At 48.4% G+C, this 27,850-nt stretch overlaps 1 protein-coding gene across 1 annotated transcript in view; it reads left to right on the top strand.

Moving 5' to 3' along the window:
- The first annotated feature begins 314 nt into the window (after window positions 1-314).
- FKBP10 (FKBP prolyl isomerase 10) overlaps window positions 315-27,850 on the top strand; it is a 47,450-nt gene continuing 19,914 nt past the window's right edge. The window contains exons 1-4 of the mRNA XM_069634504.1: window positions 315-672; window positions 15,031-15,176; window positions 21,740-21,929; window positions 22,693-22,838. Coding sequence (XP_069490605.1) covers window positions 479-672; window positions 15,031-15,176; window positions 21,740-21,929; window positions 22,693-22,838 — 676 coding nt within the window. The 5' untranslated portion in view covers window positions 315-478. The remainder of the gene's footprint in view (window positions 673-15,030; window positions 15,177-21,739; window positions 21,930-22,692; window positions 22,839-27,850) is intronic.

Below are 27,850 nucleotides of genomic sequence, written 5' to 3'. Positions count from 1 at the left end.
CGGGAGCCAGAAGACTGGAATCCCACCCTCCAGCTCGGTAGGACCTCTCTCACACTGTAATAGTTTGCTAAAATTAATCCTTTTTAAAGTTCGAACAACAAAAATGTCCCTAACTCAAAACCTTGCAGACTGGATGTTGTGTACAGTCTCCGGACTGAGAGAGGGGAACTTTGGAGAAAGTTTGCAAAGTTTGTTTGCTTTTCTGGTCCCTCCCGCCCCTCCCCCCAAATCACGCTGGCCAGCTAAATCCCGCATCATCGGCAGCGCGAAGACCACTGTACACGTATGCAGAATTCCTGGATAAATTCCAGGGGTGGGATTTGAGACGGGGAACAAAGCAGCGACAGGGCAGAGGAGCAGCACGGAGGCAAAACACTCCAGCCTCCCCAAGAGCTTGCAGCCTCTAAAAACGCTTCCATTAAAAAAAAAGAACAGAGCGCAGCCCAGTCACCCCACAAAGCGCCCCCAGTCCGCCACCATGCTCTGCTCTTGCCTGCTGCTGCTCCTGAGCCTCTCCGCCCTGCAGGCGGTGGGGGACCCCGGGCCCCTGGAAGACGTGGTCATAGATCGGTACGATGTGCCGAAGGTCTGTCCGAGGGAGGTGAAGATCGGCGACTTTATCCGCTACCACTACAACGGCACCTTCAAGGACGGCAAGAAGTTCGACTCCAGGTACGGAGCGCAGCAAACGCGGTTTATAGGGGAGGAGGCAGCGAGCACCCGGCATGTTAATCAACAAGGTGCATAGTAGAACATACCTGGGATGGTGCACGGCAGCCATAGAGATTTACACGCCTTTGGTCTCGCTGTGCAGCCAAAGCGATTTATAAGAGAACCGTGCAGACGTCTTTTAGGGAAGTCTAAGCGATTTATTGCGGAAAGGAAAATGGGTTGACCTAGTATGGTTGCCAAGGCCGTTTGTAAAGAAAGGAGCAAAGTGCATCGTATCTAAAGGGGTGCACAGTAGCAAAGAGCGTATGTAGCATCTGGCATCTAAAGCGGTTTATCATCACGCACCTTAGACAACGCAGTGTAAAAGGATGACATGTGCATAGCCAACGCGATTTATGAAAGCCTAGGGTCGTGTATTGAAGACACATAGCCATTAAAGTAAAGCAGCCCAGGCAATTTGAGCAATTAAAAAACACTCGTTGTACTAGCGCGCACCCCCCACCCCCACCCCCACCATCCTCCCTACCCTACCCATGGTCCCGTTTTTCTGAGAATCAAAATTCTGTTCCTGTAAGAAACCATCAGATTGTGTGTTCCTGGGTAACTGATTTTATACAAGATGGGGGGGGGGGGGGAGTACTCGTCGTTTGTCTAGAAATCACAATTTCACATTGGTTGTACTGAGTTATAGAAGACAAGCGGCTGATTACGTTGGCAGTCGAAACGATGTATTAGATTTTATGCATGTACACATCTGCCGTTTTGTTTTGGCAACTAAGAGGGCTTGGGGAGAAAAAGAAAGTGGCTTAAATAAGGAAAGGCTTTCAAATCAGTCTAAAGCACACTGTGGGCCATTTGCATGCCGGGCAAACCAATGCACACACGGAAATGTGCGTTATCTAAGCGAGTTACAGACGGCTGGGTCTTTTATCCAGCCAGAATACCCATTTTCAGTACCTGCTAGAGCGGTTTAAAGAGCTCTCCGGCGTGTCAACAGCTGCTCTTTACTGTCATGGCCCAGGCCCACCAGTTTCACCCTGGCTTCCCTTGCCTTCCAGAGGCTTGACACTATCATGGGTCTTGGAGTGGCAGGGAGAGGGGAGGGGCTTGGAAGTTTCTTCGTGGCAACTAAAGAGCACCATTTTTTTTTAAAACGTTGAAATAAATCGCTTGCTATAACCCAACACGTTCGGGTGCAGGGCTGCTAGGTAGGTAGGTCCTTACTGCATGGCAGTTTCCGGTTTCCTGGCTGTGGTTGGGCCCAAATCTGATCGGATAGCGGGGAGGAGGGGGGAGCGAGGGGGCGTGCAGCTGTGGCAGCAGATCCCTCTGTAGACGTGTCACCCCAGAATCCTCCACGCTAGCCCCGGAGGGAGGGATGGAGGGATGGATGGATGGAGCCATGCCTGCCCGCAGCCGTGCCTACTACACGGATTCCATTTCCAGCCCCAAAAAACTCCTACCCCAGCATCCATGTTTTAATATAACAGGCCTGCGGCGCGCTCGAAAATGTTTTAACACGTGTGGAGTTTCCTTTAAATGCAGATTGTCCGCGCTCGCAGTAAACGGGCTGTCGGGATGCAGATGGAACGACATTCACAACAGTAATATTACACTTTCAAGGCGCCCCGCATACGTATTCGCACATTAAAGGGCTACTCTGCCAAACATTCTGGAGTAGGCGCTAGTCTTGAATAAACTGCAACAAGCTCCATTTTTTGTGGGGTATGGTAACAGTTCCTGCCTTGGGAAGAGTTTATGCATTCGGCTCCGAGACTATCAGGGGGGTATCGGCAGTGTGCCACAGGGGTCTTATGCAGCAGGTACTCTGAGATTAGCAGCATGGTCCAATCCCTCTAGGTCAGTGGTCTTCAAACTTTTTTGGCCAGGGCCCCCCTGAGCAAAATTTGGGCAGGTCGGGACCCCCCAGAAATGCCAAATGGACAGTATATATTGCGCGCCGTCACCTGCTCCCATCAAAGTTGCTGGGCTCCCTCATCCCACTCCTACCCAGTCGCTGGTCTCTCCCCACCCCATCACACACCCAGGGCTCTCCCCACTCTGCTCCCATCACTATCCCATGGTTCCCGCCCATTGTGCTCCCACCATAGTCCCTCGGTTCCCCCATCCCGTTCCCAACACAGTCTGAGGGCCAGTGGCGGCTGGTGAATCTTAAGTGGAGGGGCATTAAGGGGAGGTTCGGGGGGGTTTCCCCCTGTGAATTTTTTTTAAATAATAGGTTAAAATGTTGCATTGTAGAGCATACTTTTAACAAAAAATGGGTAAATAGCCAAACAGTTTGCAATTGTTGCTGGGAGTCCAGGGGGCAGGCATTGACATTTTATTTCTATCGCGCTCGTGGCTCAGTGAGCATGTGCGGCTGGGGAACTAAACTGAACTGTCAAAGGGAAACATTGTTTCCCTTTGACAGTTCAGCCAGCCCAGGAGCACTCCATTAGCTGGATAAAGTAGCTGAGGGAGTGCTCACTGTTTCACTGGGCTGGCTCCTTAGCTCCTCCATAATGGGTGAGGGGCCACTATGCAGTTAGTAATGTTGACCATTGTTGCTGAATATATCACAATTTACTTACATTTTAACACAAAGCACCCCTTTGGGTACTATTGAAACAGCGGGCTTCATAACTACTCTGGTGGTAGCCGTGCCGGTAAAACCGGCACGGCTGCCACTGGAGTTGCATCCGGGTCTGGCACCCGCGAATGGGCAATTACTAGGTCATGCCGAGTTAGGCAGACATGATAATTGCCCTTTCGAAGGTGCCGTTAGATCCCCATTCCCATTTGAGCCCCATATGGCTCAAATGGGAAGGGGGAGCTCGGATGCACCGGCACCGTTAATAACGGTGCTGGTGCATTCGACGAGCTGAGGTCAGATCTGGCGGGGGCTGTCAAGCACCCACGAGCACAACTCTTACTATGGCGGAACGGTAGCAACAGTGCCGGTAGCTTACCAGCACCGTTGTTACTGGTCCGCCATAGTAGTAATGAGGCCCAGTCTGTGACTAAAGGAATGAATATCCATTTACAACTGTGGGCCACTTTTTCATTGTTGCCTGAGACAGTTTCATGCTTCAGCCCGCCCATGTGGGCCACCCCTGCCCATTTCTTCCAATCTAAAAAAAAAAAAAAAAAATTTTCATGCTGAGCTCTCAGGGCCCCCCTGGGATGCACCCGCGGACCCCTAGGGGGTCGCGACCCACAGTTTGAATACCACTGCTCTAGGTAGTGTGAAGCGGCCCCAGGGCTCTATGCAGCAGGTCCCCCCAGACCAACTTGCGCGAGCATGCACACTCCAAAAACCAGGCCTAGGCGAGTTGGTACAGCACTCGCTCACTCAGTGTAACAAAAAATAGTGGCACAGTGTAACCCTGGCGGGGGGCATAGTAGCCCGCAAGGGAGCGCCGTGCGGGACATTTTTCGAGGATTGCAGACTGACAGCCATTTGAGTTGAAACAGATTTCACTTTAGCTGTAACTGCCATAAGTGTGCTTTAACTTCACAAAGAACAGTTCCGGAATGGTGAAAGTGGTTGCAAAAAGTAGTGGAACGCCGCTCCCGACCGTTCCTGCTCACTTCGACCTCTGCACACACTGCCTGTTCCAGACTTTGGATTAGGGTCGGTTCCTGAGTAGAACACCACATACAAACACGGGCATTACGAAGATGGGCCTCAGTCAGGTCCGTCTCGCACACACGCCCTCCATATAAAACAGGACACTCTTACCACCCTGCTCTGTGACATAGATGCACTGGACCAGGATGGGCCTAGGACAGACGTAACAGCCCTGGGGTCCTACAAAACAGACGTGAGAGGTCGACACCAACCCTTAAACACAGAACCAGGCCTGGACTAAAATGACTGTTAATCCTCCCTCCAACGCTCTCCTCCTAAAACACAAGGATGATCTGACCTCACTGCTACTCCCCGTCCTACACCAGAGCCCTGTCGGTACATTCTTGCCTATCCGACGGGGGACACAGGAGCTCCACTACCATCACCCTAAGCCTAGAGCAAACGGGGTCCAAGGGAAGTTGAACGCTGCCAACCAAACATTACAACTTTATTAAGAACAGTGAGCACCTGACCGTGCTATGTTGCTTTATACACGCAGCGGTACCACCCGGGGCGGTCTCCAGGCGCTCACGTGGCTCAGTATGAAAAGAGGGCGGGGTGTGTTAGTGAGGATAGGATAGGTTCAGAACCAGGAGGAACTGGCCTCTGTGTGAGTTGTCTTGCGTGTGGGAGTTGGTTGAGAGGCCCGGTTTGTTGTAACCATAGAGGTTGGACTCCATGCTTCAGATGTGTGCTGATGTTTTATGTTGGGTCCCAATTAAATTCCCGCCCTCCCCCTGCAGTAACCTACTTACCTCTTCCCACCATATGCACAAATTCCCATGCATGCAGCCTAACGCCTGCTAGGACACCCAGCACGGGACTAAACGGAGCAGAGCCATAGAGAGCTCCCTGTAGCATGCTGCACCCCCATCTTGCAGATCAGTATGTCTCCTGGGGTGTACCCGCACTATGGGCCCTCAGACATTGGGCTATCCCCATAAACCACATAGGAGAAATACTGGCACACAGAACTCTGGTACTTCTGGCTTGTACACATCAAGATCTGTACTTGTTTCCAGCCCCACTCTGACTCTACTAAATCTCCCTCTCTTTCAGACCCACGCGCCAATAAGCCTAAAAAAATGCCAGTATGTCTATTTTAGAACACCTTTAAATAGTTGGTATTGCACGGGTGTCTGTGCAGCTGTGAGTCTCTAGTTGGTATTACACGGGTGTCTGTGCAGCTGTTGGTCTGTCGGTGTATTATATGCTTGTGCAGTAATGGGGAGGCATAGTCGCCTTGGCATCAGAGCAGTGTGCCACAAGGGCCTTTGTGGTAAGTAGTTTTATCAGGTATATGCAGTGGGTCAGTCTCCATGTCACAGGCTACACAGTGATTTTATGTCCTTAAATTTGTACATTAGCCTTTTTTTAAGGGGGGGGATAAGCCCCACATACCCCACCCCTTTCAGTTTTTCTTTACTCGCGTACCCTTGATCTCTTGCTTGTTGCCTGAAAATGAGCAAAACGCATGTAAATGCAGATACAACTGCGTTAATGTATAAACGTGTGCGTATGCCATAGATTGTCATTGCAACGTGGACCTATGGAAGCTCTGTGCAGTGGGACAGTGTCTGTCATAGAGGCCTTGGCAGTAGTAGAACACTGGTTATCACAAGGGTGGATAAATGCAGTGGGGTGGTCTCAGTGTGACCAGGATACATGCAGCAGGGTGGTCTCAATGTGACCAGGCTACATGCAGCAGGGTGGTCTCTCAATGTGACCAGGACGGATGCAGCAGGGTGATCTCTCAATGTGACCAGGACGCATGCACCTGGGTGGTCCCGCAATGTGGGGGGATGTACTCGGTAGGGTGGTGTTTCAGTGGATTATGTTGCAGTGTAGGAAGCGGTGGGACCGTTTCTCAATGGAAGGTGCTCTATGCTTTGGGCTGTCTTTCTGCGTCCAGTGGCCCATGCAGTGGGCAATCTCCCCCCTGGCCGGGTTAGCTATGCAGTAAGTCGTCTCTGGGCATCGTGACCTATGCAGTGGAGCAGTCTGTGGTGGGGGGGGGCTTATGCGGCAGAGCATTCCCTCCCTGCTATAGAGAGCCATGCAGTAAAGTATCCTGCCACGTGGGCCTTTGTGGCTGGTGAGGAGGGGTCACAGGGCCATGCAGTCGGGTAGCCTGTTAGATTGGGTACCCATGTTGGCCATGGATGCTGCAATGGCCTTCTTGTGTGGTGCCTCTGCTGAGATGTGCATGGGTGCTGCTGTGAGCTGGAGGCGGCCTGCTGGCTGAGGTCTGGATGTGATTGGTGGGTTGTCTGAGTCCACGACTACTGCTTACCGCTGTACATGCCATCAGGCAGTGACGTTCCTTTAGTTCCTGAAGCTCCAGGGGAGGGACCTCTTTTGTTGAAATGGTGGCAGGTCAACGAGACCGGGTCGTTCCTTGGTGTGTGGTGGAAAGGAGCTGCAGCTGGGTACTTCCTGTGTGTGTGGGGGGAGGGGGTTGGCAGAGTAGGGTGAGCTATCCGCGAGTGATGCAATCTGGTAGTCTCTCAGGGTCTTCTTGGGTAGTCTATCATGGGGGCAGTAGTGGCCTGGTAGGATAGTCTTTCGGAATTCCATTGCAGTCAATTTGCATTGCAGTAAGGTAGCCTCTGCATCGGGGAGCAGGGGTATTGGGGGGGGGGGGGGGTGCGGGGGTAGGCCAGTAGGGCAGGGTTCTGAACCCTTTTGCTCTCCAGATGTTTTGAACTCCAATTCCCATCATCCCTAGTCAGCAAAACCAATGGTGGGTGATCAGTAGTCGTAGTCCGACACCTGGAAAGCCACTGTTTGCAAACCCCTGCAGCAGAGGTAGGTTTTCCGCAGAAGAATCCCTAGATACCAAGCTAGGTTCTAGAGTGATCTAGGCTGAATGGCCCTGCTTCCAGTCTGAGGGCCTGCTTGTGGAATGGCGCCCTTGCTGCTGCCACCTTGTGGTTAAGGGGAAAGGGCAGCACACACTCCCATCCAGGGTAGAAAATGCACAACCCTCCTTCCCTTTGAGATTGTGTAATGTGTATGCATATGGTGGGGGTTGGTGGAGTCTGGGTGAAAGGGGGTCTCGCAAGAGTCATGGGCAGTAGGGATTTTGTGGAAAAGGTGGGTTTCCCTTTGGCAGGACGGGCCCGGGGCTATGGGGGCGGATCCACACCCCTGTGCAACTTTTAGAGGAATTTGGCTTCTGTCGGCCAATGAATGTGTGCATTGTGTGCAGAGCCGCAGCCCGACAGAGCGAGTCTGTGCTGCAGGGGCAACTCCCCTGGGCATGGAGGGGAGAGAGGGGTATGGCTGGCCTGTAGGTAGTATTCTGATGCAAGCTCCTGGCCAGGCCTGCAGGGGCAGAGTTCTTGAGGGGGTAGGTCTACGTCTAGCCTGTATGGCATTAGTGCCCCCTGGGTGGTGCCAAGTATGACCAGGCATAATAGCCTGTGGAATGGCCCCCATTCGGGAGGGTACTACAATCATGCCTTAGCTCTCTGTGCCAAACCAGAGAAGAGGTAACCATTTGCCTATTAGTCTCCCCTCGTCACCAACCGCATGGACAGTCTAGCTCCAGAATGCCAGACAATCCCCTGGGGCGATCCCAGCCATGCCTTCTGCCTTTTCGGACATCAAGACCCCTACACAATGAGAACCAGGGCCCGCCACTGGACTTACCATGCCAAGTTAGAGTGAAGCTCCAAGTGTTCACCATTTGCCCACAAACATCGCTGTGCCCAATTGCAGTCTCGCGCCCCTGGCTGCAACATTCCTAGGGTGGCCAGGTGCAGAATTGGGCTCCCTCCGCCCCCCCCCCTCGGTTTTGGAGAAGGGGAGGGTGTGACCTCTGACAGAATCCCAGCTGTGAATGTAGTTGCTCGTTTACAAACTATTCAACACAACCGTTCTAAACCAAACAATTGCTTATAATAGAGTAATGTAACTTTAACGCAAGCCAGGCCTCTAGCACCCCTGGGTGGGCTCGAAACCACGTCCTTTCAGTTGAAAGGCTCGTGCATTAACTGACTGTGCTGCCGAGACTGCTTGGCGAATGGCCCTGTGGCATCTGAGCAAAAGCTGCTTTGTTTGTAACCGGCTTCCAGTCACATCCTTTGCAGTTCTATATGCAGGGTAACTTCTGTCCCCCACCACCCCGTTAACCGCTTCTGAAGTCTAGTCCTGATGGCTACTCACAAATGGAAGTCTTCCTTTGTATCCTGTACCGATGTTTTATTTAGAAAATGTAGTCCTTTGCAAAAGTGCCATTGTAGCTTTGCATTGTTTCACCAGCATTGCAGTGTGCACAGCAGATGTGCTGCTGCTTCTGCAGTGAATATGATGGGATAACGCACTTAATACCCAGATGTTTCTAAGCGCGGACCCAGGGATTGAACCTGTGTTGCTCCGTGTGGTCTTGCTTTCAAGGCGAGCACGTTGCCCCTGAGCTATCCTCCCGGAAAACAGCAAGTTTAGTGCATGTATGGTCTGGAACCTACAGCCCCCCCCCCCCCTAGCCTTGTGGGTCTGTAGTGCGACTAATGGATAATCTGGCAAGCCCAACAGATGTTCCTGCCATGCTGCTGGCTTGGCTACCAGATGTTTCAGGACTTGAACTCCCATCCGTCTCAGCTAGCATAGTCAATGGTTAAGGATCATGGGAGTCGAAGTCCAAATCATCTAGAGGCCCTTAAATTGCAGCCCCCATCCTGCTTTGGGAACTTCACTAGGAGTTAAACCTTGAGCCCTCCTGTGCTGCAGAGCCCTGGCCATTGCTGTGTAAAGTTACCTGCATGCTGAGCACGTGGCTTCTGGGGGTGAGCTAGCTAAGGGGGTTAAGGCCCTCCAGCGTCCTGACTTGTAAGCCTCCATTTTAGCTTGCCGGATAAGCCCTGTGGGCAAGGGTGTGGGTCAGTTCACGCAGAGCCACATCTGCAGACGCGCTGTCTGCACTCACTCTCGTGAGAGCTTGTGAACGCTTCCGTCTGAAAACACGTGGCCCCAGGCTAGCTTCTGTCGCGGGCCCGCCCAGGCCTGCTGAGTCCTGCCAAAAGCCGTTCTAATCTTTCAACCTTCATTCACAGGCCGCCAGCTGCAGATTCCAGGCAGTTTTTAAGTTGGCTGACTTTTAAATTCGGCTTTCAGTCGGGGTTTGGAGGGACAACGATCCGACTACAGGCAGATCCCGGAACCCCACTGCTGCCCCTGCAAGCCTGGAAACACAAGGGTTAAGATGAATGCTGAACCTTCCAGTCATCACCTTTTTAGCTTTGCTTAGCCACCCTGAGTGGGACGCGCATGCACAGACATGGCTCCCGTGCCTGCTGGGCCTGGAGACACAAGCTATTCATCACTGCAACAAAACCTGTCTGGGGATGCTTGTGGTCTCCTGCAGAAGGGATGTGACCTAGCCGTTTGGGCAGGACTGCCCCTTAGGGGGTGTGACCAAGCCTGATTTGCCTGTGGTCTTTCACCTTTCTGCAGTGGCTTGGCAGGTAAAGAAAGATGGTCTGGTGGGTTGCCCAGAGTAATGCCAGAGGTTAAGATTCATTCTAAGCTTCCAGCCATCGCACCTCTTTGTTTTAGCCTTCAAACACGACCCGAAAGGAGCCTGTTAGACACATACACTTACCGTCGCTCTTAGCAGAGGGCTGGAGAAGGAACGCCTTCGTTTTAAGCTCCTTCTGACTTAAAAATGCAGCAGGCATATTTTACTAGGTTGGGTAATTCTGACCTTCAGGGTACATGCATACCTCTGCAGCAGACACTATAACACCCTATAGGAATCGGAACCCGCATTGACCTGTTTTGATTACATTTTTTGGGGAACATTTTTTAATTTAATGGACTTTAATTTGATTATTTTTTACATAATAAATGTATCTTACCTTTAAGGCCAGGTTGACCAGGAGGATAGCTTGTGTGCAACGCATTCGCCTTGGAAGCAAGATGAGGCAGAGCAACACAGGTTGGCTCCCCTGGTCCGCACTTAGAAACCTCTGTAATAAGCGCGTTATAAATAACCAATTACAATAAAGAGGTAAATCTTGTAATAGTGGAAACCTCCATTTCTTCTATTGGGCAACACCTTTAATTATCATGTGCCTTTTCCAGTTGTGTTTTTTTTTTTTTTTTAAATTTTTTTTTTTCTCCCACGCTCAGCCCATCCCGTTCTAGACCCTCTTCAATTTCACAGAGCACAGGCTGGATTTACCAGTTAAAATATATATATATATATATATATATATATTATATATGGGCAGGGTGTTTTCGGCCGAAAATGTGGTTTGTCATTTTACCGACAGTAGTTTTTCCGATGGATTTGTTTTACTCAATAAAAGTAAATAAAAAAACAAAATTTGGTGATCTCCATATATATTTCGATGAGTTTTTTCGATGGCATTTTTACTAAAAAAAATTCCATGAGACTACTGTCGGTAAAAAAAGGCTGGTGTTGAAATAACGTGGTACCTTTCTGGACACGGCTACACACATGGCAGACCTGGGATAGATTGGGCTGGGCGCTTTGAATACAGTGGGAGGAGGGGCTGTAAGAGTGCATGATACGCCCGTGGTGGTGATGTATGTAGATGTCGTCACTGAAATCTAGATGATTGGATGGCTTCTTGCTACAGCACCAATCCAATGAAATGCATTGGGGGGGAAGGAGTGGCCGTGGTGTTTGCCATGTTGCACCTGCCAAGCTCGCGCACAGGGCTGTGAAGACGGAGGAGTTACCCTAAGCGTGTGGCGACAGCCCATTTCATGACGGTTGCAACATGCAGTCGATTACACCACGATGGAGTGGACCCATAATGACCCAGGAGTAGCCATGCCACAGGAAGAGTTGGTGGTTTCCTGGGGTGCAATCCAAGACCGAATGCTTCCATCAGTCTTCTTTTATCGGGACTTGTTTGTCCATCTGCCTGAAAGGCTTAAAGATCCTCTGCGGCGTTTTTGTCGGTCAAGGGGAAAGTAAGACGGCCAATGCCCTCCCCTGGACAGGGGAGGATAATATGGCACCCATTGTGCTCTTCTCAGTAAGAGATTAGTGATTAGTATGCCTTCCATGGCTTGCAGGGTTGGTGGTAGGTTGGATAGCTTGCCTTACTCTGTCCAGGGTTGGGTAGTTTCCCTTTACTTGAGGGTTGGGAGAAGGCTGTTTGGATTCCAATGCTCTTTCCATTGTTTGGGGAGGTTCCTAGCCTCTTTAGGGTTGGATGGCTTCCACTACTCACTCCCACACTGGTTTGGGGCAGGATGGATAGTCCCCACTACTCTGAAGGGTTTTTGAGGAAGTTGATGGCTTCCATTAATCTACAATAGATGGATCTGCGTGGGTTGACTTTTACTGTTCTTTTGGGGTGTAGGATTACTTCTTCTAGTCTCTATTCGGGGGGAAGGGGGTGGAGGGGAAACCTTCTACAACTCGCCCCAAGGTTAGAGGAGGTTGGATGGCTTCCAGTACTCTTTTTAGTGTGGGAAGGTAGGATGCTTGCAGGCATCTTGGACAACTCGCTGCATATTTTTTATGGGGGCAGGCTCCACACCTCCTATGCCGCTGACACAGCCCACCCTACAATTAAACTTGCGCACATTGTCAATGTGGCTGGTGATGAAACCTTGGATTTGAAATCCTGTACATAATGCAGCGATTTATGCATTATTAAGGATCTGAAACCGAAGTTGAATTCTTTGAAAGTTGGAGGTATAGTCCTAAATACAGAAGCTGCGAGGGTAGCTCAGCAGTAGTCACTTAACCTGCTGAGCTACCGTTGCAGCAGGTGATAAAGGTCACACATCAACGTGCTGAACAGAAGATCCAATCAGTGGCTTCTTTGTATTATAATAATAGTCCGACATTGATGTACCACTTCATCCAAAGCGCTTTACATGGAGCATTTTTTATATACAATGCTTATCCAATCGGAATTGAGAACGACGTATAAGGGATTAAATTTAATGATGGGGACCAGTTGAGGGGTGGACTGCGCGTATAGGGGCTAGAGACGGGCAGCATCGCAGTCCCAATCATGGAAGTGATTTGCTTGCAAGGTGCACAATACAACGTGAATGATCTCTAGGCCCGGTCCTTGTGTGGAGACCCCGGGCGCAGGGGGCGTGGACGATGGATCCAAAATGAGCAATGAGAGAAGTGAGGGCTTGGCAGCGAGCACATCTGCTCATAATGTTTTTTTCCTGCTGAATGCAAAAGGAGCACAGGGACGCACCAGAACATCCGTAAGTATACAACAACATTCAGAGCAAAACCTGGACTGCTAAACCCAGCAAACACAAATTTGCTTTAAAGGGACCATGTGAAGCCGGCCGTGAAAGCACCTCATTGGCTGGCAGGGAAGCCGAGGGACACATTATAGCCACTCGGGCCCTGATTCACAGAGCGTTTTCCAATGGGGGTTTGCCGGCTTCTGTGAATTAGGCGTCTGTCTTGTTTTTCAAAAACTCCTAGAGCAAAGAGCCCAACTTTATGCCAAAACAGGCCAGCTACTGGATGCCAGCCAGGAATCGGCTATATATGTCGCTTGATCATTAACAAAACTTCAAACACAAAAAAAACATGGGGACCGATCGGCTCGGAGCAGACTGTTGGCTCTCCAATAAAACAAGCTCTTCAAGCAGGCTTAGAACCTGCAACCTTCTGGCCTCGACCAAAGAATGGGGAAAGGTAGGGTGTCCACTGGAGCCACGCCCCCACCGCCCCAAGCATACACGGTGCTGGCGCACAAGCAATCCAGGATCAGGCCATCTGTACCACCCGGGAGCTCTAGGCTAGGTGGGCGTCGCAGCCTGTCTTTGTACCCAAAGAGGGAGACTTTCCTGGAAGCCGGATATCCTTGTCCTCCCAGTAGGCCCGCCTGGCTAAGGAAATGAAGGAGTGTGCAGCGAACACAACTCCCGCTCCACCTCCCTCTACCTGTTGAGCCGTGAGCTGCCCAGGTAAATGTATCCGTCCGAAAAGGAGCGCGTGGAAACAATATGCCTGCAGGGACTGTTGGAGGGCGGGACCTGCCTGTCTGGGGCTGCTGTCTTATTTCCCCCTGCTTAAGCTCCCACTGGCTGGACGGGGTTTGAAGATGCTGTGCGATATGAGCCCCCCTTGAGGCTAGAAGTAAGAGCACCCAGGAATCGCCAGACCTGATATTGGACAAAAAAACAGTCTTGGAGGGAAAATCTAGTGTTCCCCAGGTGAAAAGGATGCCATTTAGCTGCCTTTAAAATATTCTTGACGTCCAGCTTCATGACCAGGTGCCCGTTCAAGACCAAAGCTATTCATAGGGGACGATGTAGCGTAACTATCAACCAAAGAGCGGTCAGAGATTTGACAATGGTGTTGCGTTTCCGTGGCTCCAAACCCTGATGCAAACTAACGGTACAGTAAATATTCTATTTTTTTTTTTTTAAAACTTCTTATTAGCATTTCAAGTAGTGCACCGCTTAACATCAAGTTGAAAGCATGTCTCAATTAGTATTATTAAACAACATAACCACAACCCTCTCCACTCCCCCCTCCGGAAGATCTCTGACCCTTCTATGGAAGCATTTCTACCGAAAATATGTCCAGAATTCTTATTTTGTGTGGGCACCACTGCTCCATGTAGTCTGATTTGGAGGTATTCCAGTACCGCCCCCCCACCCCATTCTTTCTTGAAGGACCCCCTTGTGTCTTGCAGATTATGCGTTAACCTTTTGTGTCACTAATGTCCACACCTTCTGAAGCCAGCCAAACACTGGTGGGGGATCTCGTTGTTTCCAATTCTGTGCGATGTTCACCCATCTGTGCCACTAGCTTTTCTGGCAAACCTATATGTAGCTTCTTCTTTAGGCCACCTGTTGCCCATTTAGAGAATGGTTACTCATTACTTCAAGTCCCATTATCCTGGCCAACATAGCTGCTACAACCGTCACCACAGACTATGTTGCACACAATGAGACCAATAATGAGTATAAGGGGAAGAAAGAAGCCTTGGGTTATTGGTTTGTGAGTGTAGATGCTTTATTCATTAGTTCCCAATAAAAACCTGCATCCTGAGCCGGTGACATGTTAATTTAGCAGAATTACATGTGCATTGCACATTTCAGGCAATGGGTAGATTTCACAATCAAGAACCAAGAACTACTTCAGTTTCTTTTTTGTCAAAAGCATTTTAATAAGAGCATGATGTGTGGGGCATTTATTTGAATGTACTGTGTATTGATATGGTATATATGGTGCATGTCTCTAATACACACAGGGTTACTGGAAGGTCTGAGCATTGGACCATCAATAAAATGTGACATTAGCAAACCACTCCTGTGCAGATGAGAGTAGCCGCTCACTGCAGGTAGCTGTTTACTCAGTGATGGGTATATGCGCTTTTCCTACCTCTACCACAGCCCCGGCCCCGGGGCAGGCGGGGGGGTCTTGGAGACTCCCCTGGAGCTGGAGGGAAGGCTCTGTGAGGTGAGGTGGGGTGATAACCATTCCTCGACCCTGACTATTATGAAACAGCAGGGGAACACCCCCAAACCTCCTTGCAATAATTTTTACGTACTCCAATAGCAAAGGACATGAAGGTGTTAGAGAGACTTGCATGTACAATATATTGTTGATGAGCTACTTTATTTTGCTACGCCCGGGAATGTAACTGCAGAGCAGGGTCCATCCAGTTGTACCATCTGATTATCAATTGTTAAAGCCACACAAACCAAATCTGTTTTTTTTTTTTTTTTTCAATTTCTTTTCTCCTTTCTAGCTATGACCGTGGAAACGCAGTGGCCGGCTTTGTGGGTGTAGGTCGCCTGATCACTGGGATGGACAGAGGGCTTCAAGGAATGTGCGTGAATGAGAGGCGCCACGTCATTGTCCCCCCTCATCTGGGCTACGGCAGCATTGGAGTTAGTAAGTATTAACTTGCAGGGCTGAGCTGCTACCCTCCACACCAGGTGCCTTCCAAGTCTAACCTACAGGCACACATTCAAAATCGAAGGGCGCCTATCCAGGGCTCTCAAGTTCTAGTCCATGCTTGAAAGCCATCTAGTCTTGCTTTTTTACTTGGAATTTTGGAACTTGTAGTTCTGTTTTTTTTTTCCATTTTAGACTCCAAATCCCAGAATTCCAAATAAAAAAGAAAGCAGGGCTGGTTGGCTTTCTCCATACTGAACTGCACACATGATTCCACAATTCATTACAATATGCACCTCTCCCCCAAGACCAATGAGAGGAACAAAATCAGCACTCGTATCGATCTAGGACTACCTGAAAATAAACGCAGATGACGGCGCCCAATCAGCCCTCATACTATTGGACATATTAAGGGCTTGCAATACAATCTGCCATGCAAAACTAATAAAAAGACTGATGGAATGTGGCATACAGGAATCCGCATTAAAGTGGCTTACCTCATTCCTAACAAAACGAAGAACCTACCACTGTTCAGAGGATATATTTTTGGTGTTTGAGGTGAAGTCCCACAGGTATCCAGCCTTTCTCAGCTGCTTTTCAACATCTACATGTGCCCACTGATGAAAATCATTCGTACCCACAGACTAGCCGCCTACAACTACAGACGACCCACAGCCAATTGTGAAACCGAACCCAACCCAGGAACAAACTAACTGCCTCAGTGACATCTACAATTGGATGACAACGTTAAACTGAACCCAGCAAAAATGAACATCATGCTCTCAATCAGAAGAAATGGACGCAGGCAACCCACAACTGGACTGACCGGCTTGGGAATGCAACCAGGGACAAAGACATAGTAAATAACCTAGGAATACTGGCGGACAACTGACTATCCCTGGAACCACAAGACAACGCAATCACAAAAAATGCTTCTTCCTCCTAAGACTACTGAGGATTGCTCTCCTTCCCTCACAATCATATCCCTGATAATCACACAAAATGACTATGTAAACAGCCTCTACCTAGGAATGCCAGAAAGACTCACTCAGAATCTCCAAAGGGCACAAAATACAGAAGCCAGGATCCTACTAAGACTAAACGGAAGAGACTTATCACTCCAGCACTGAAAAGCCTACACTGGGTACCAGTAAAAAAAAAACCTCATTCAATTCAAAGCGCACTGCATCGCCCACAAAGCCTTGCACAGACAAAGAGCCGAAGACAATATGAGCCGGTACAACCAAAGAAGGGACCTAAGATCCAGCAACGACCTACAAATGAAGACAAAACATTACTAAAAAAGGAAATTCGGCAGACCAGCATTCTCGCATATAATTTCGAACACCATTACCAAAGAAATTAGAACCACAGACGAACACACAACCTTCAGGAAACTACTCAAAACCTGGTTATTCAACAGACAATGACAACTGCAAAGGGACCCTGGCTGCAATAACATCAGAGAAAAGTGATTGGAGAGGAGGCGAGATGGCCACCCAAGAACATGTGTAGATGCCATCAAGCAGAAACCGAAGAATCACACAAGCGGCTCAACAAAACCGACTTATTAATGCACTCCCCCTTCCTGCTCCTCTAACATAACCAACACCACTACACTAGACCTTTGGATAGCCACACTGCACATAAACACACCAAGAATAAATTCAATGTTGACACCCCACCATCTGCGATTATGGAAGCACACCTAGAGTGAACCATCCACCACATAGTCCATAAAACTGTCAATGACACAAGTACACAACAGATAATCATACAGCCACCCGCGACTCTGGTTCCCTTATGGACACAATCTAACCAGTGCAAACAACCACAACTCACCCAAAATCACACAACGCACCAACACTAGCACACACCCGAGGCACAGAGTCTTACCCATACGAATACAACGCATGGGGCCTCCCGCACCAACTCCCACATCCTAAACACTAAGACGCCAATTCCTCCTAGTTCTGAAACTATCCTCTCATCATATCCTCACTAAACCCCTGTCCCCCTTTGCCCTCCCCTTACAGATCCGTGTGAGCACCTGGAGACTGCCTGTGGGTGTGTCAGTGCGCAGTATAAATCAACATGACTCCCAATTGGCGTTCAAATTTGTATTCTTGGCCGACTCGAGGGTTCAGCTCACCCACAGATGTCCCCAAGGGATCCAGTGATTTTCATTGCAGAATATTCGCTACATGCATTTTCAATACAGAATATTAATCTCAAATAAATTCACCTCCAATCAAGTTTGGGGAAATGGGATCCTTGGGTGGGTGGTTGAGGAGAATGGAGGACTGTGGAGTGTTTCCCTCCCATTTTGCTGTACACTGAATTGAAAATCATTCAAAAATAAAAAAATAACCTTCCTGCGTTGAGAAAGATCTGCAGTAAAAAATAAAAAAAAAACATGAAGCCGTCCTGGACCCTCGTGGACTATCTCAGCACATCCATGAATACGCTGACTTACTCCCCGATGTAATCGGTGTATCTTAACTGCGACCTAGAGTCTTGAACATGACAGCCCACTGCCCCCCCCAAAGTCTGCTTGCAGGAAACAAGGGCTGCCAGGAGCCGACTGCACCAAGCCGAGCTCTCCACCACTACTTGCGTACCTCCTTGGGGCCATCCACCTGTAAACACTGGGGGTTTATGGGCCTGGAACTCAGTGCTGCTCTGGTCAACCCACTGCACCCAGCCAGGAATGTAGGCAAATCTCATTACAAATGCAGGAGAGCCCAGCCCCATTTTGGAGGCTTGGGAGTGATCCGTGCTCCCAGCCTGTTCCCTTTGAGGCACTGGTGCTACCTCTCTTGCCTTCAGAGGCGTTGCTGAGGGTGGGGGGGGGGGGGGCTATAGCCCTGGGCATTTTGGTTGTAGCCCTGACCGATGCTCAGGGGTTACAACCAAAAAAGGCTGGCTAGCCCCCAGTCAAGACCGTCCCAAAATTAGCCTAACCCCGGATCTTTTCCAGACCTAGCAACACCCCTGCATGCCTTGGCATGTTTGCATGCTTGAAGCAGCCTTTGAACTGGTCACAGCATAATAAAGAAACGCACACAGGCCTAATTTCTTCTGTTGTGTTTCAGAGGACGAATGCCCATGTTGCTTTTCTGGAGACCCCCAAGAATGACCATTTCTTTCCTTGTCAACAGATCTATATGATCCGGCATTTAGCAACTCTAGGGTTCTGCCAAGGTGGTCTGTTTATAACAAAAAAAAAATGGCTTTGCACCTAGAACATGAAATCTCAGATTAAAAGTATGGCGGGGATGGTGTGATCTATCGTGGGTTAAATTAGCACCCCGCGCATGGAGCGGGTCTGCCCTGGACAGTTCGAAGCCCCAGAGGAATCGAGTCCAAGCACTACTTCTGCCAGTTTGTATTTGCAAAGGCTACAGATGACTCCTTCCATTACAATATATAGAAGGGACGGGGTGCGGCCAAGGGTGATATGTTATTGCTATTTACAAAGTAGATGTTAAGAAATATAAAGATAATGGCCTTTTCTAAAAATAAAAAAAAAGTATGTTTTAGCAACACTGGACATCTCAATCTTGTCTTTATCCTGTTACTCTAGTGTGTTTGTTTAGTCTTGTAAGAAGCTCCCACATAAATTGGCACAGGACTGTGGTCCAAGTAGGATAGTTGGGATGAATAAAGGGTTTAAAATGTGTTTGTTTATTTTTTTTTTGTGGTTGGTGGGGGTCCTAGGAGATTTTCCATACGTTCCTAAAACACGGGGTAGTGGATGCCCTCGCACTGTATACAGTGGTCTGCTGCTCTTCAGCTAGGTCCACGCTTTAAACCACAAAATAAATGCACTTCACAACATACATCCAGAGGAAATCTGTGGTCTACTGCCTGCCTTGTGGATACTGCAGTTCTTACTTTTCGAAGCAAGACTGGTGGAATTGAGTAGTCTTTGGACCAAAACCGTAGCATATTTCTTAGTAATAAGCACATCCTCAAGAGCATGCAATTTGCTTCTGGTAGTCTTACAAAGGAAGATCTTTTGTGAGTGAGCGCTTCCATCCTACAAAATTCTTCTGTTACCCGATTTCACCGTAAACCAAATTCAAGCAATTCCAACCACCTATGATATCTGGCCCTGTGAGTCACTGACTAATCTCTCCCCATGACTGCACCGAGGCAGGCCCTGCCACGCCCCCAACACCAGCCCTTTTGTAAGGATACTCCATAGCATGAAAAGTAAATGCCTGACCTTGTTTTCATATTTAACAATACATTCGGCCATAAAATGCATTTGAATGTTGTGGGAAACTACCCCTTAGTGTCCCAGAAATTACATCATTTTTGATGTCTTAAGATATATGATCCGTGCAGACCCAAAGAGGGCTAATTTTTGTCTAAAACAAACGACTGTCACACCAAAGTGTTGAGAGAATTTGTTGCACAGGCGGATTAGATGCTGTTACCAATAGAAAAATGATTTTGGAATCTTTGATTTACTGTGTAATGTTATAATGGGCTTGCCGGCCTACTCGGCATCCAGCTCCCTTTTGACCTGAGTGACAGTCGGACACAACACAGGAAAGCGTATTCAGCTATTTCGTGGTGGGAGGCGGCGTCTTAAATAGCACGTGTGCCATAATATTTGACTAGCTTATCAATGTGTGTTCTGGAGTATTTCCCTATTGGCCGCAAGTCCTATATTTACAAGTCACCAGGGTTCGATCATGGCTGGACTCTGTATTGTCTTGGAGTAAATATTGCCCTGGAAAGGTCACAATAGAGAACCTGCACTGAATTTCCATCGGAAACTACAATACCTGCTCCTCCTTGCACCAGATTTGAATGTATTAAATTGTCTCACAATCCATATCTGACTTTATGGATGTCATGTATTTTACCTTCAAAGTTTTATGGTATAAGGCTTCCTCTATGCTTGCAGAATGTCACTATCAAACGTCGCAGCGGCTCTCTCCGGGCTTCTGCCTTTCGCATTACTGAGGATGATGCGTGGCAGGTGCAGACCCCCGCGCTTAAGGAAATCCAACCCGCCGATGCTTCTCGCAATTGAAGAGCATGTCACCTTTCGTAATATTGCGTCTTCTTTTAACAAGCCACTGCTTGCTGTTTTCCCTCCCCATGATCTTTTCTGTACACCCACGTTGTGGCATGGACTGACCTCCACCGCATTGATTTCTTGTTGAGCCCTTGAGTTCTAGTAACACGTGTGCACAAGAACAATGATCCCCTTATACTGGGTATATTCCACTTGATAATTTCAGGTCATACTCTGCATCCTTTACTCCGATCCCCAGTCTACAAGTTTAGGTTTTTGGGCAGCTCTTAACTAGGTCTCCTATATATTTTTTAAGACTTGCCTGAATCCTGACTTTTTACTTTTCCCTGTATAGTGTCTGCATGTCACCCTTTAGCCACTTTAAAGCGCTGTAAGCGCATGGAAAGATTGAGGACGAAAAAAAGAGGCTAACGGGAGAAAATTGTGCAAGGCAGGAGAGGACTGTCCAACTCCAGCCCTCGAAAGCTGGGATCCTGATGGGGTTTTCAGAATATCCACTCATCAATATTCATAAGGAAACATTTGCATACATTTAGAATCATTGTATGCAAATGTATCTCCTGAATATTGAGGGGTATCCCGAAAACCTGACATGGATCTGGTCCCCGAGGCCTGGAGTTGGACTCCCCTGTTTGTATGGGATACTCCAAATGATGATAAACTGGTAACGATACTCCAGAGATCTGGAGAACTTGCCACAATACTCTGAGGCGCCCTGAGCTGAACAAAACACTCTACAATCATTGACTAGGTCAATCCGGTTTTCATAGGCAATCCCGATTTTTATATATTCACACCCTGGGACAAGTATTGTGAAGCTGGTGTGGGATGTGAAAAACGCCTGCACAGATGCACCTCAATTTATGCTTTGTGAATGCCCTGATCCTTTGAGGAACATGCCCTCGATGCTACGTGTATCCTACACTACTTTGGATGCTTATGGATACACACTGTTTTGAATGTCTTGACGTCAGAGGCGTTGCTAGGGGGCGGTGGGGGCTATAGCCCCTGGTCTTTTGGTTGTAGCCCCAGATAGAATCTCAGGAGCTTCAACGAAAAGGCTAGCTAGCCCCCAGTTCTGACATTAGCATAGCCCCAGGTCTTTTCCAGACCTAGCAACACCCAAGTCCTCTCATCTTCAGGACAACTGTCGACATTTGCCAGCTCCTCCAGCAACTGAATCAAAACTAAGAATCGGGTCTCTAGCGCTGGACACACGGCTCCAGGTGGGGCTTGCAGAACTGTACACAATGCCCGGTGAGGGCCTGCAGAGCTAGACACTGTATGCCCCACAGGGCCTCAAACTGAATTCTCCAGATGTAGCCCTCACAATGTAACCGAGCACCCTGATATGCATTGGGGGCGGTAATACAGCCTCTCCTTTGAGCAATAGACGGTGTGCCTTAGGATCTGTGTGTTTTTGGGGGAGGCAGTTGAATTGCACACTTGCTCTCAACCAGAGTGAGTTTACTGCAAGTGTTAACGGTCCCAACTCCTGTTTCAGCCGACCTCATCCCCCCCGATGTCACCTTGTACTTTGACATCATCCTGGTGGACATTTGGAACAAGGAAGACAAGCTGCAAATCACCACAGTCTACAAGCCTGAAAACTGCAACCGCACCGTGCAGAACACAGACTTCGTGCGGTACCACTACAACGGCACCCTGCTCGATGGAACCTACTTTGATTCCAGGTATGTGTTGGTGGTAATGGACTTGCATTTGAGTGGCGGGGATCTCTCGTAATAAAGAGGACGGCCCAGAGATATGAGTGAACACTGCTGAGTTTGAGATGTATGCATCTTTCAGAAGTTGCAATAAACTGCTTTTGAAATGAAACCCCCATCATTTGCCATGCAAGAATAAAAACTTGTTGGTCTCTACTGATACCCCAAAAGGTAATAGGTATTCAGCACTACCCTGCCTTTGTATCAGCGCATTCTGCTGGTGTTCCTCCAATATATTTCGATTTGTTTAGCACCCCTAGCGCCTCATTTTAAATCACTTATTCCAGCCGCATTGTGAATGTGAGATTAACAATAAACGCATGTGAAATTTAAAATACCACTGAATTATGAGTTTGTATCAAATGGGCTTTTTACGGCACGTGGTACAGAGTAAGTACTCCATGCAGTAAATATAGGGTATGTACCCATATGCCATTAAAAAAATCCCATGCGATCAATCCCAAATCATGATTCGGTGATATTTTAAAAACAATACCTGCTAATGAGATCTTATGCATCTAAAAATTGTTGCACCAGGGTATGCAACCTCCCTGGTCACCCCCACCCCTGATCATTTTTGTTGTCTTTTTTTTGTTTTGTTGGGTGTGTATGCGCCTGTACTAGGAGGTGCTCCCCAAAACTAGACGTGTACGCTCATTGTCCCAAAGACTACATTCCCTGAATGAGTTCTGCTGTAGGTGCCAAAAGCAATGTGTTTTCTTCTCCGCAGCTACAGCCGTTCAAGCACCTACGACACCTATGTTGGGTCCGGTTGGTTGATCAAGGGGATGGATGAAGGGCTCCTGGGGATGTGCGTGGGGGAGCAGCGGAAGATCATAGTGCCCCCCTTCCTGGGCTACGGAGAGAAAGGATACGGTAAGAGGTGGTCTCGCGTGCAGAGATCTTCAGCGCGTTGACAAAAGGCACTATATGAAGGATTAAAATAAAAGCTGGCTAATGCCCTCTCATCTTGTGGCTGAATTATTGGGGCTGAATCCATAGAGGCCTGTTTTTTTAATTATTTTTGTTTTTTTAATTTTTTTTCTTTGCTTTTCTGGTACTTCATTTTTATGTCTTGGGAAAGCAAAACTGACAAGGTGAGCAGTGCCCCCCCCCCCCCCACCACATGAGCGAACACACGCACTTGTGGATGCAGTGCACACGTTTCATTTCAAGTGTCCTCCATTTTTTTCTCGCAGCAACATGTTATGCCAGAGAAGGTTACATGTTGTGGAAGGATTCTTGATAGCGAGTGGAAAGTTTGAGGAGCTAACGCAGAAATATTATAGCGCTAGGGAGGATACCAGTTTGGTAGGACAGAAGTGCAAGTGTTGAGGGGAGCCACAAAAGGCAAGTGCAGGGTAAGTGAGAAAGGGAGAAGTGCGAGGAGGGGTGGCCCAGGTTCAGGCTAGTCCGGGAGGGGTGCCGAAGGGCAGGTGCTGGTAGCGATGCGGTCACCGGGAGCCAGTGGAGATTTTAGGGCTGGAGAGATGCAGTCCCTGGGCTTGAGGCCAAGGATAAGTTTTGCAGCCCTATTCTGGATTAGTTGAAGAGGGTGAAGGGAAGAAGGGGGCAGATTGAGAGAGGCTGTCCTAGTAGTCCACCCTAGAGAGAACCCGAACTTTTGAGACATTGAGCTTCTGGAGGAAAGTTAGAGTGAGGAGGAGCAGCAGGAGGTAAGTGTCCCAATAAGGAGGATCTCTGTCTTACTGGCATTAAGGGAGGGCTTGTTATCAGAGCACTACACCTGGAATAGTATTCAGGAATGAGGTAGAGGATGGAGGCTTAAAGGATTGGTGAGTGTTGTCTGCATAACACTGGAAGTGAGGAGAGGTGATCAGGTGAGCCAGGGGGGGACTAGGTAGATGTTGAAGAGCCATGGCGATAGGATAGAGCCCTGAGGGACGCCACAGGTAGAGAGTGAGGTGGAGGAAAGTAAAGGGCCCAGTTATACTTGGGAGGGTTGGTTTGAAAGGAAGGAGGTTAGTAATGCCATTGACCAGTCCATGATGCCTAGGGTATTACAGAGACAATGAGGATGGCATGATTGACCATATCAAAGGCAGAAGAAAGATCAAGAAGGATCAGAACAGAGGGAGAGTTAGAGTCCAGGTTTGAGAGTGTGTTAAGGAGAGTAGTTTCCGTGCCTCTCGATGCTCTGAAGCCAGACTGGTGGTTTAAAGGGAGCCAGCGGATTCTGTGTGGTGTCAGTTGGGGGAGCGGGGATGTCCAACTTCTCTGTCTTTGCCCAAGGAAGGGGTGATGGCGATGGGACGATAGTTGGTTGGGCATGAAAGGTCTGCAGACAGCGTTTTTTTAGAAGAGGATGGAGAATGGAGAAGGGGGGGTGGGGAGTAGATGACGGTGAGGACAGGAAGTCCTGAGTTTTAGTGGAGAAGGGGGAGGCAAGTGCAGTGGGCCTGGGGGAGGGCAGAGGAGAGGAGGAAACTGCAGTAGGATTGGCAAGTGACTTACAGATTTTTAAAAATTCAGCCATGTTATTTGTTGCACCAGAGATGCAGGCTTGGACATGAGCCCCCTTCTTGGAGTGGATGACGAGACGATATTGCCTTTGGAGCAGGCGGCAGGCACGTTTGTCAGAGGATGTACTTGAGGCCTGCCAATTCTGCGTGGCAGCTTTACACTTGCGTTTTTAATTGGTTATAATGCGCTTAATACCCAGAGGATTCTAAGTGCGGACCGGGGATTGAATCTGTGTTGCTCTGCTTTGTCTTGCTTCCAAGGCAAGCGTGTTGCCGCTGAGCTATCCTCCTGAGAATTCAAGGCTGCCAAGTTGGAGTCCTATCAAAGTTGCATTTGGAGGCAGGCTTCATGAGGATTCTCATGGAAGGGGCAAGGATCGTCAGCGTATTAGAGATGGAGGTTAGCCAGTGCAGCGTGGGTAGGAGAGTTGGAGGAGGGAGGAGGGAGGAGGGAATGAAGGTGGCAGCAAATGCAGGGACTGATGCACGCTTCATCATTCGAATGAGAGGGTTGCTTCTGGGCAGTCGGTCTCTATGAAGAGAATAGACCTTGCCTTGTAGTTCTTCTCATTGAATGATCTTACAGAGTGGAAGTGGCCAAGATGGCATCAAGGATGCTAGACCCTTTGAAACCTTGTGCTTGGGTCCAACAATTCTCCCGCTTTAATCTTGTAACCCTAGCCTGGGAGTTGTGACTCTGCCTAACCTTGCTTGTGGATGGCTGGGGTCACCATTGGGGTTGGAGGAGGGGGATTGTTGTTGCCACCACACGCCAGGTAATGCTGGTACCAGTGGTGGCATGGGTAGGATCCCGCCCTGGCTAGCCCATGATGCCACAGACTGGAAGCAAGTGCTTGATATATTGCCACCTTAAATATAAATGCTCCTGTCCCTTTACTGGAGTCAAGGAGGGCAGTCCTTTAGTGCAGGCAACACCAATATGCTGGCTCACCTCGTACGGGTTCAGAAAGCCCATGCACGGTGGGAGGTGGACCTGGAACAAGAGATAAACCATGAGCAGTTAAACATCATCACACAAGGTCTTGAAGTACATGCATCAAGCTTTGGGAGTCTCCCCTGAGGGCTGGGCCAGGATGTGGCAAGCGGAGGGAAGGCCACTTACGAGGCGGGACTAACCAAACCCAACACCCAATTTAAGCTGCAAGTCATCCTCCGGGGTGGGGTCCACCAGCCAATCACCAGACTAGTCGCATAGGGAGACACACCACCTTAGGCCAGAGAGCCTGGAAAGTGTGCGTGTGTTGGCCCCCTCCTATACACCTAACCTCATAAATAAATTCTGTCAAAGTAAATTACCACAGAAAACAGCACACTATGGTAAGGCTGCAATATAGCCCTGAAATGCAGAAGCCATCTGTCGCTTTTAAATGTACGTATAAATACTATTGCACCCATTAGGCAGAATAAATCGCAATATATTGGAATTATTATAATAACGTCTTTATTGTGCAAAAACCATTAGGCATTAATATCACATACTCTTTAGGTGTGTTGTACTCTCATTACTTTATATCTCCAAGATGAATATACTTCTATTAATTTAGTGACCACATGTGAGCCTGAAGTTGCCAACTACCAAGATGGCTCTCCTGTGGCTAATGCCAATGAAATTGTAGTGGGACTAGTTTGGATGAAAATTGAAAAGGGACTGTCTGGTATCCTTCATGTTTGGGTGACTATTTAAATGCCTGCTGTTGATGGTGCAGTTTTGTAGAACTCATCAAATGCTATGCTCAGAGATGCCTATTCCTCAATAAAAGTAATTTTTCTTAACTTTGCTGGACTACTTGGTGGACCCAATGAGTACAATCTATTAAGCACTTTTGCAAGTGCAGTCCTGTTTACCCACTAATTGACTTTCTCGTGGCTTGCATCTGCTTAGAATCCCAACGCACCCGACCTGCCTCCATGCATGGAAGCAAGGGGGACAGACAAGCTGTCAGATACTTTCTAAATGCATTTGTAACTCGCACAAAGGGGCTTATTCCGAGTTTGGCGGTGTGGTAAAGTGATAATTCCATTTAGGCCACTTTTACAGCACTAGTTTGGCCATGAGGTGGAGGTTTCTGCCACAAAATCTGCTCAATTGCAGCCGAAACCCCCATAGTCCTGTGTACTCGACTGAGTTTTGCACTGCCTACCACCACTTGTAATGTCTTGGTGGTAACGATAATTCCGTTTGAGAGAGTTTGGCGGTATTACCGCTAAACTCTGAGCCCCATAATGCCAAAATAATCTGCGTGAAGGATCCATGTACACTCAACATGGGAACAGTGACAAGAACAACCCTCTTGATGCCCTTTTTTAAAACTAAAAACAAAGTAATACTCCAAGCAAACCAGTAGATTGTGGCCTATGCAAAGCATGGGATTCCAATCCGATGCAAGCCACAGAACATTACTGGGTAAATGCTTGAGATATTCTATCTCCCCCACAGGCATAAAAGTATACACTTCCAGTTCAAATTCACATGAGTAAAGCATTGTGGGTATGTAAATTAGTCAAATTCCAGCCTTTATACCCCCAGAAAATTGTCTTTGTTTTACCGGGAAGTGCTATTTTATACATCGCTGCTTAAACCCAAGCCAGAAATCGAGGCTGCAGATACGTTTCATTTTTGTGTAATGTAATATATATTTGTACAGTGTCTCCTGCCATATGTAATGGCGTTGAATATCTGTAGAATGCACGACCCTTCAGCAGACCCAACAGCTCAATGCATGCAGCAGAAATGAAGTTTAGATATTCTACGGAAAGCGGAGAAGTCTAGTGCGGAGGTGTTGGAAGCCGAAGCGAGTATGGAGAAGGGGCAACAATTCTATCAAAGATGATAGAAACTAGGTCACAGCTTGGCTGAATGTGTATCCTGGTCCTCTGCTCTATGCTATGGGGCACAGGGCTCTAATAATGTATGGACTCCGCCTACAGTGGAGGGATCTGCTATATTATACATGCAGTGTTCATGCACATGGTAGAGATTATGTGGCGGCGGCGGAAACTGTGACTCCGCTGTATACTAGGCGGTGCAGTGCTGCATTCCGCACACGGGCACAGCAAATGATATGCAGTCACATGCAATAGAAGTTGGGCAGATCTTTATCTTGGATCAGCAATGCTGTTGCAGCACACCTTGCCTGCAGGTGAAATATATATTTCTGAGGCTCGTGCATCTGCTAAGATCCACATAGGCCACCATCTAGTATAGATTACAGGTTAATAGATGTTTGCCATTTCTGTATATAGCTACAACTGAAATTTGGGGGATGCTAATAGCTCCGTGCCCCATCCATGTCCGGGCCAAAACATTTCATTGTCCTTTCAACCATGGCCTTCGGTCGGGCAGGAACTCTAAACAATTTAAATCCCCTTGCTTTTTGGTGGTGG

The sequence above is a fragment of the Ambystoma mexicanum genome, chromosome 13, assembly GCF_040938575.1.
Source record: "Ambystoma mexicanum isolate Mex_15411 chromosome 13, UKY_AmexF1_1, whole genome shotgun sequence".
Lineage (NCBI taxonomy): Eukaryota > Metazoa > Chordata > Amphibia > Caudata > Ambystomatidae > Ambystoma > Ambystoma mexicanum.
The sequence above is the reverse complement of the archived record's forward strand: the minus strand, read 5'-3'. Positions and strand labels throughout refer to the sequence as shown.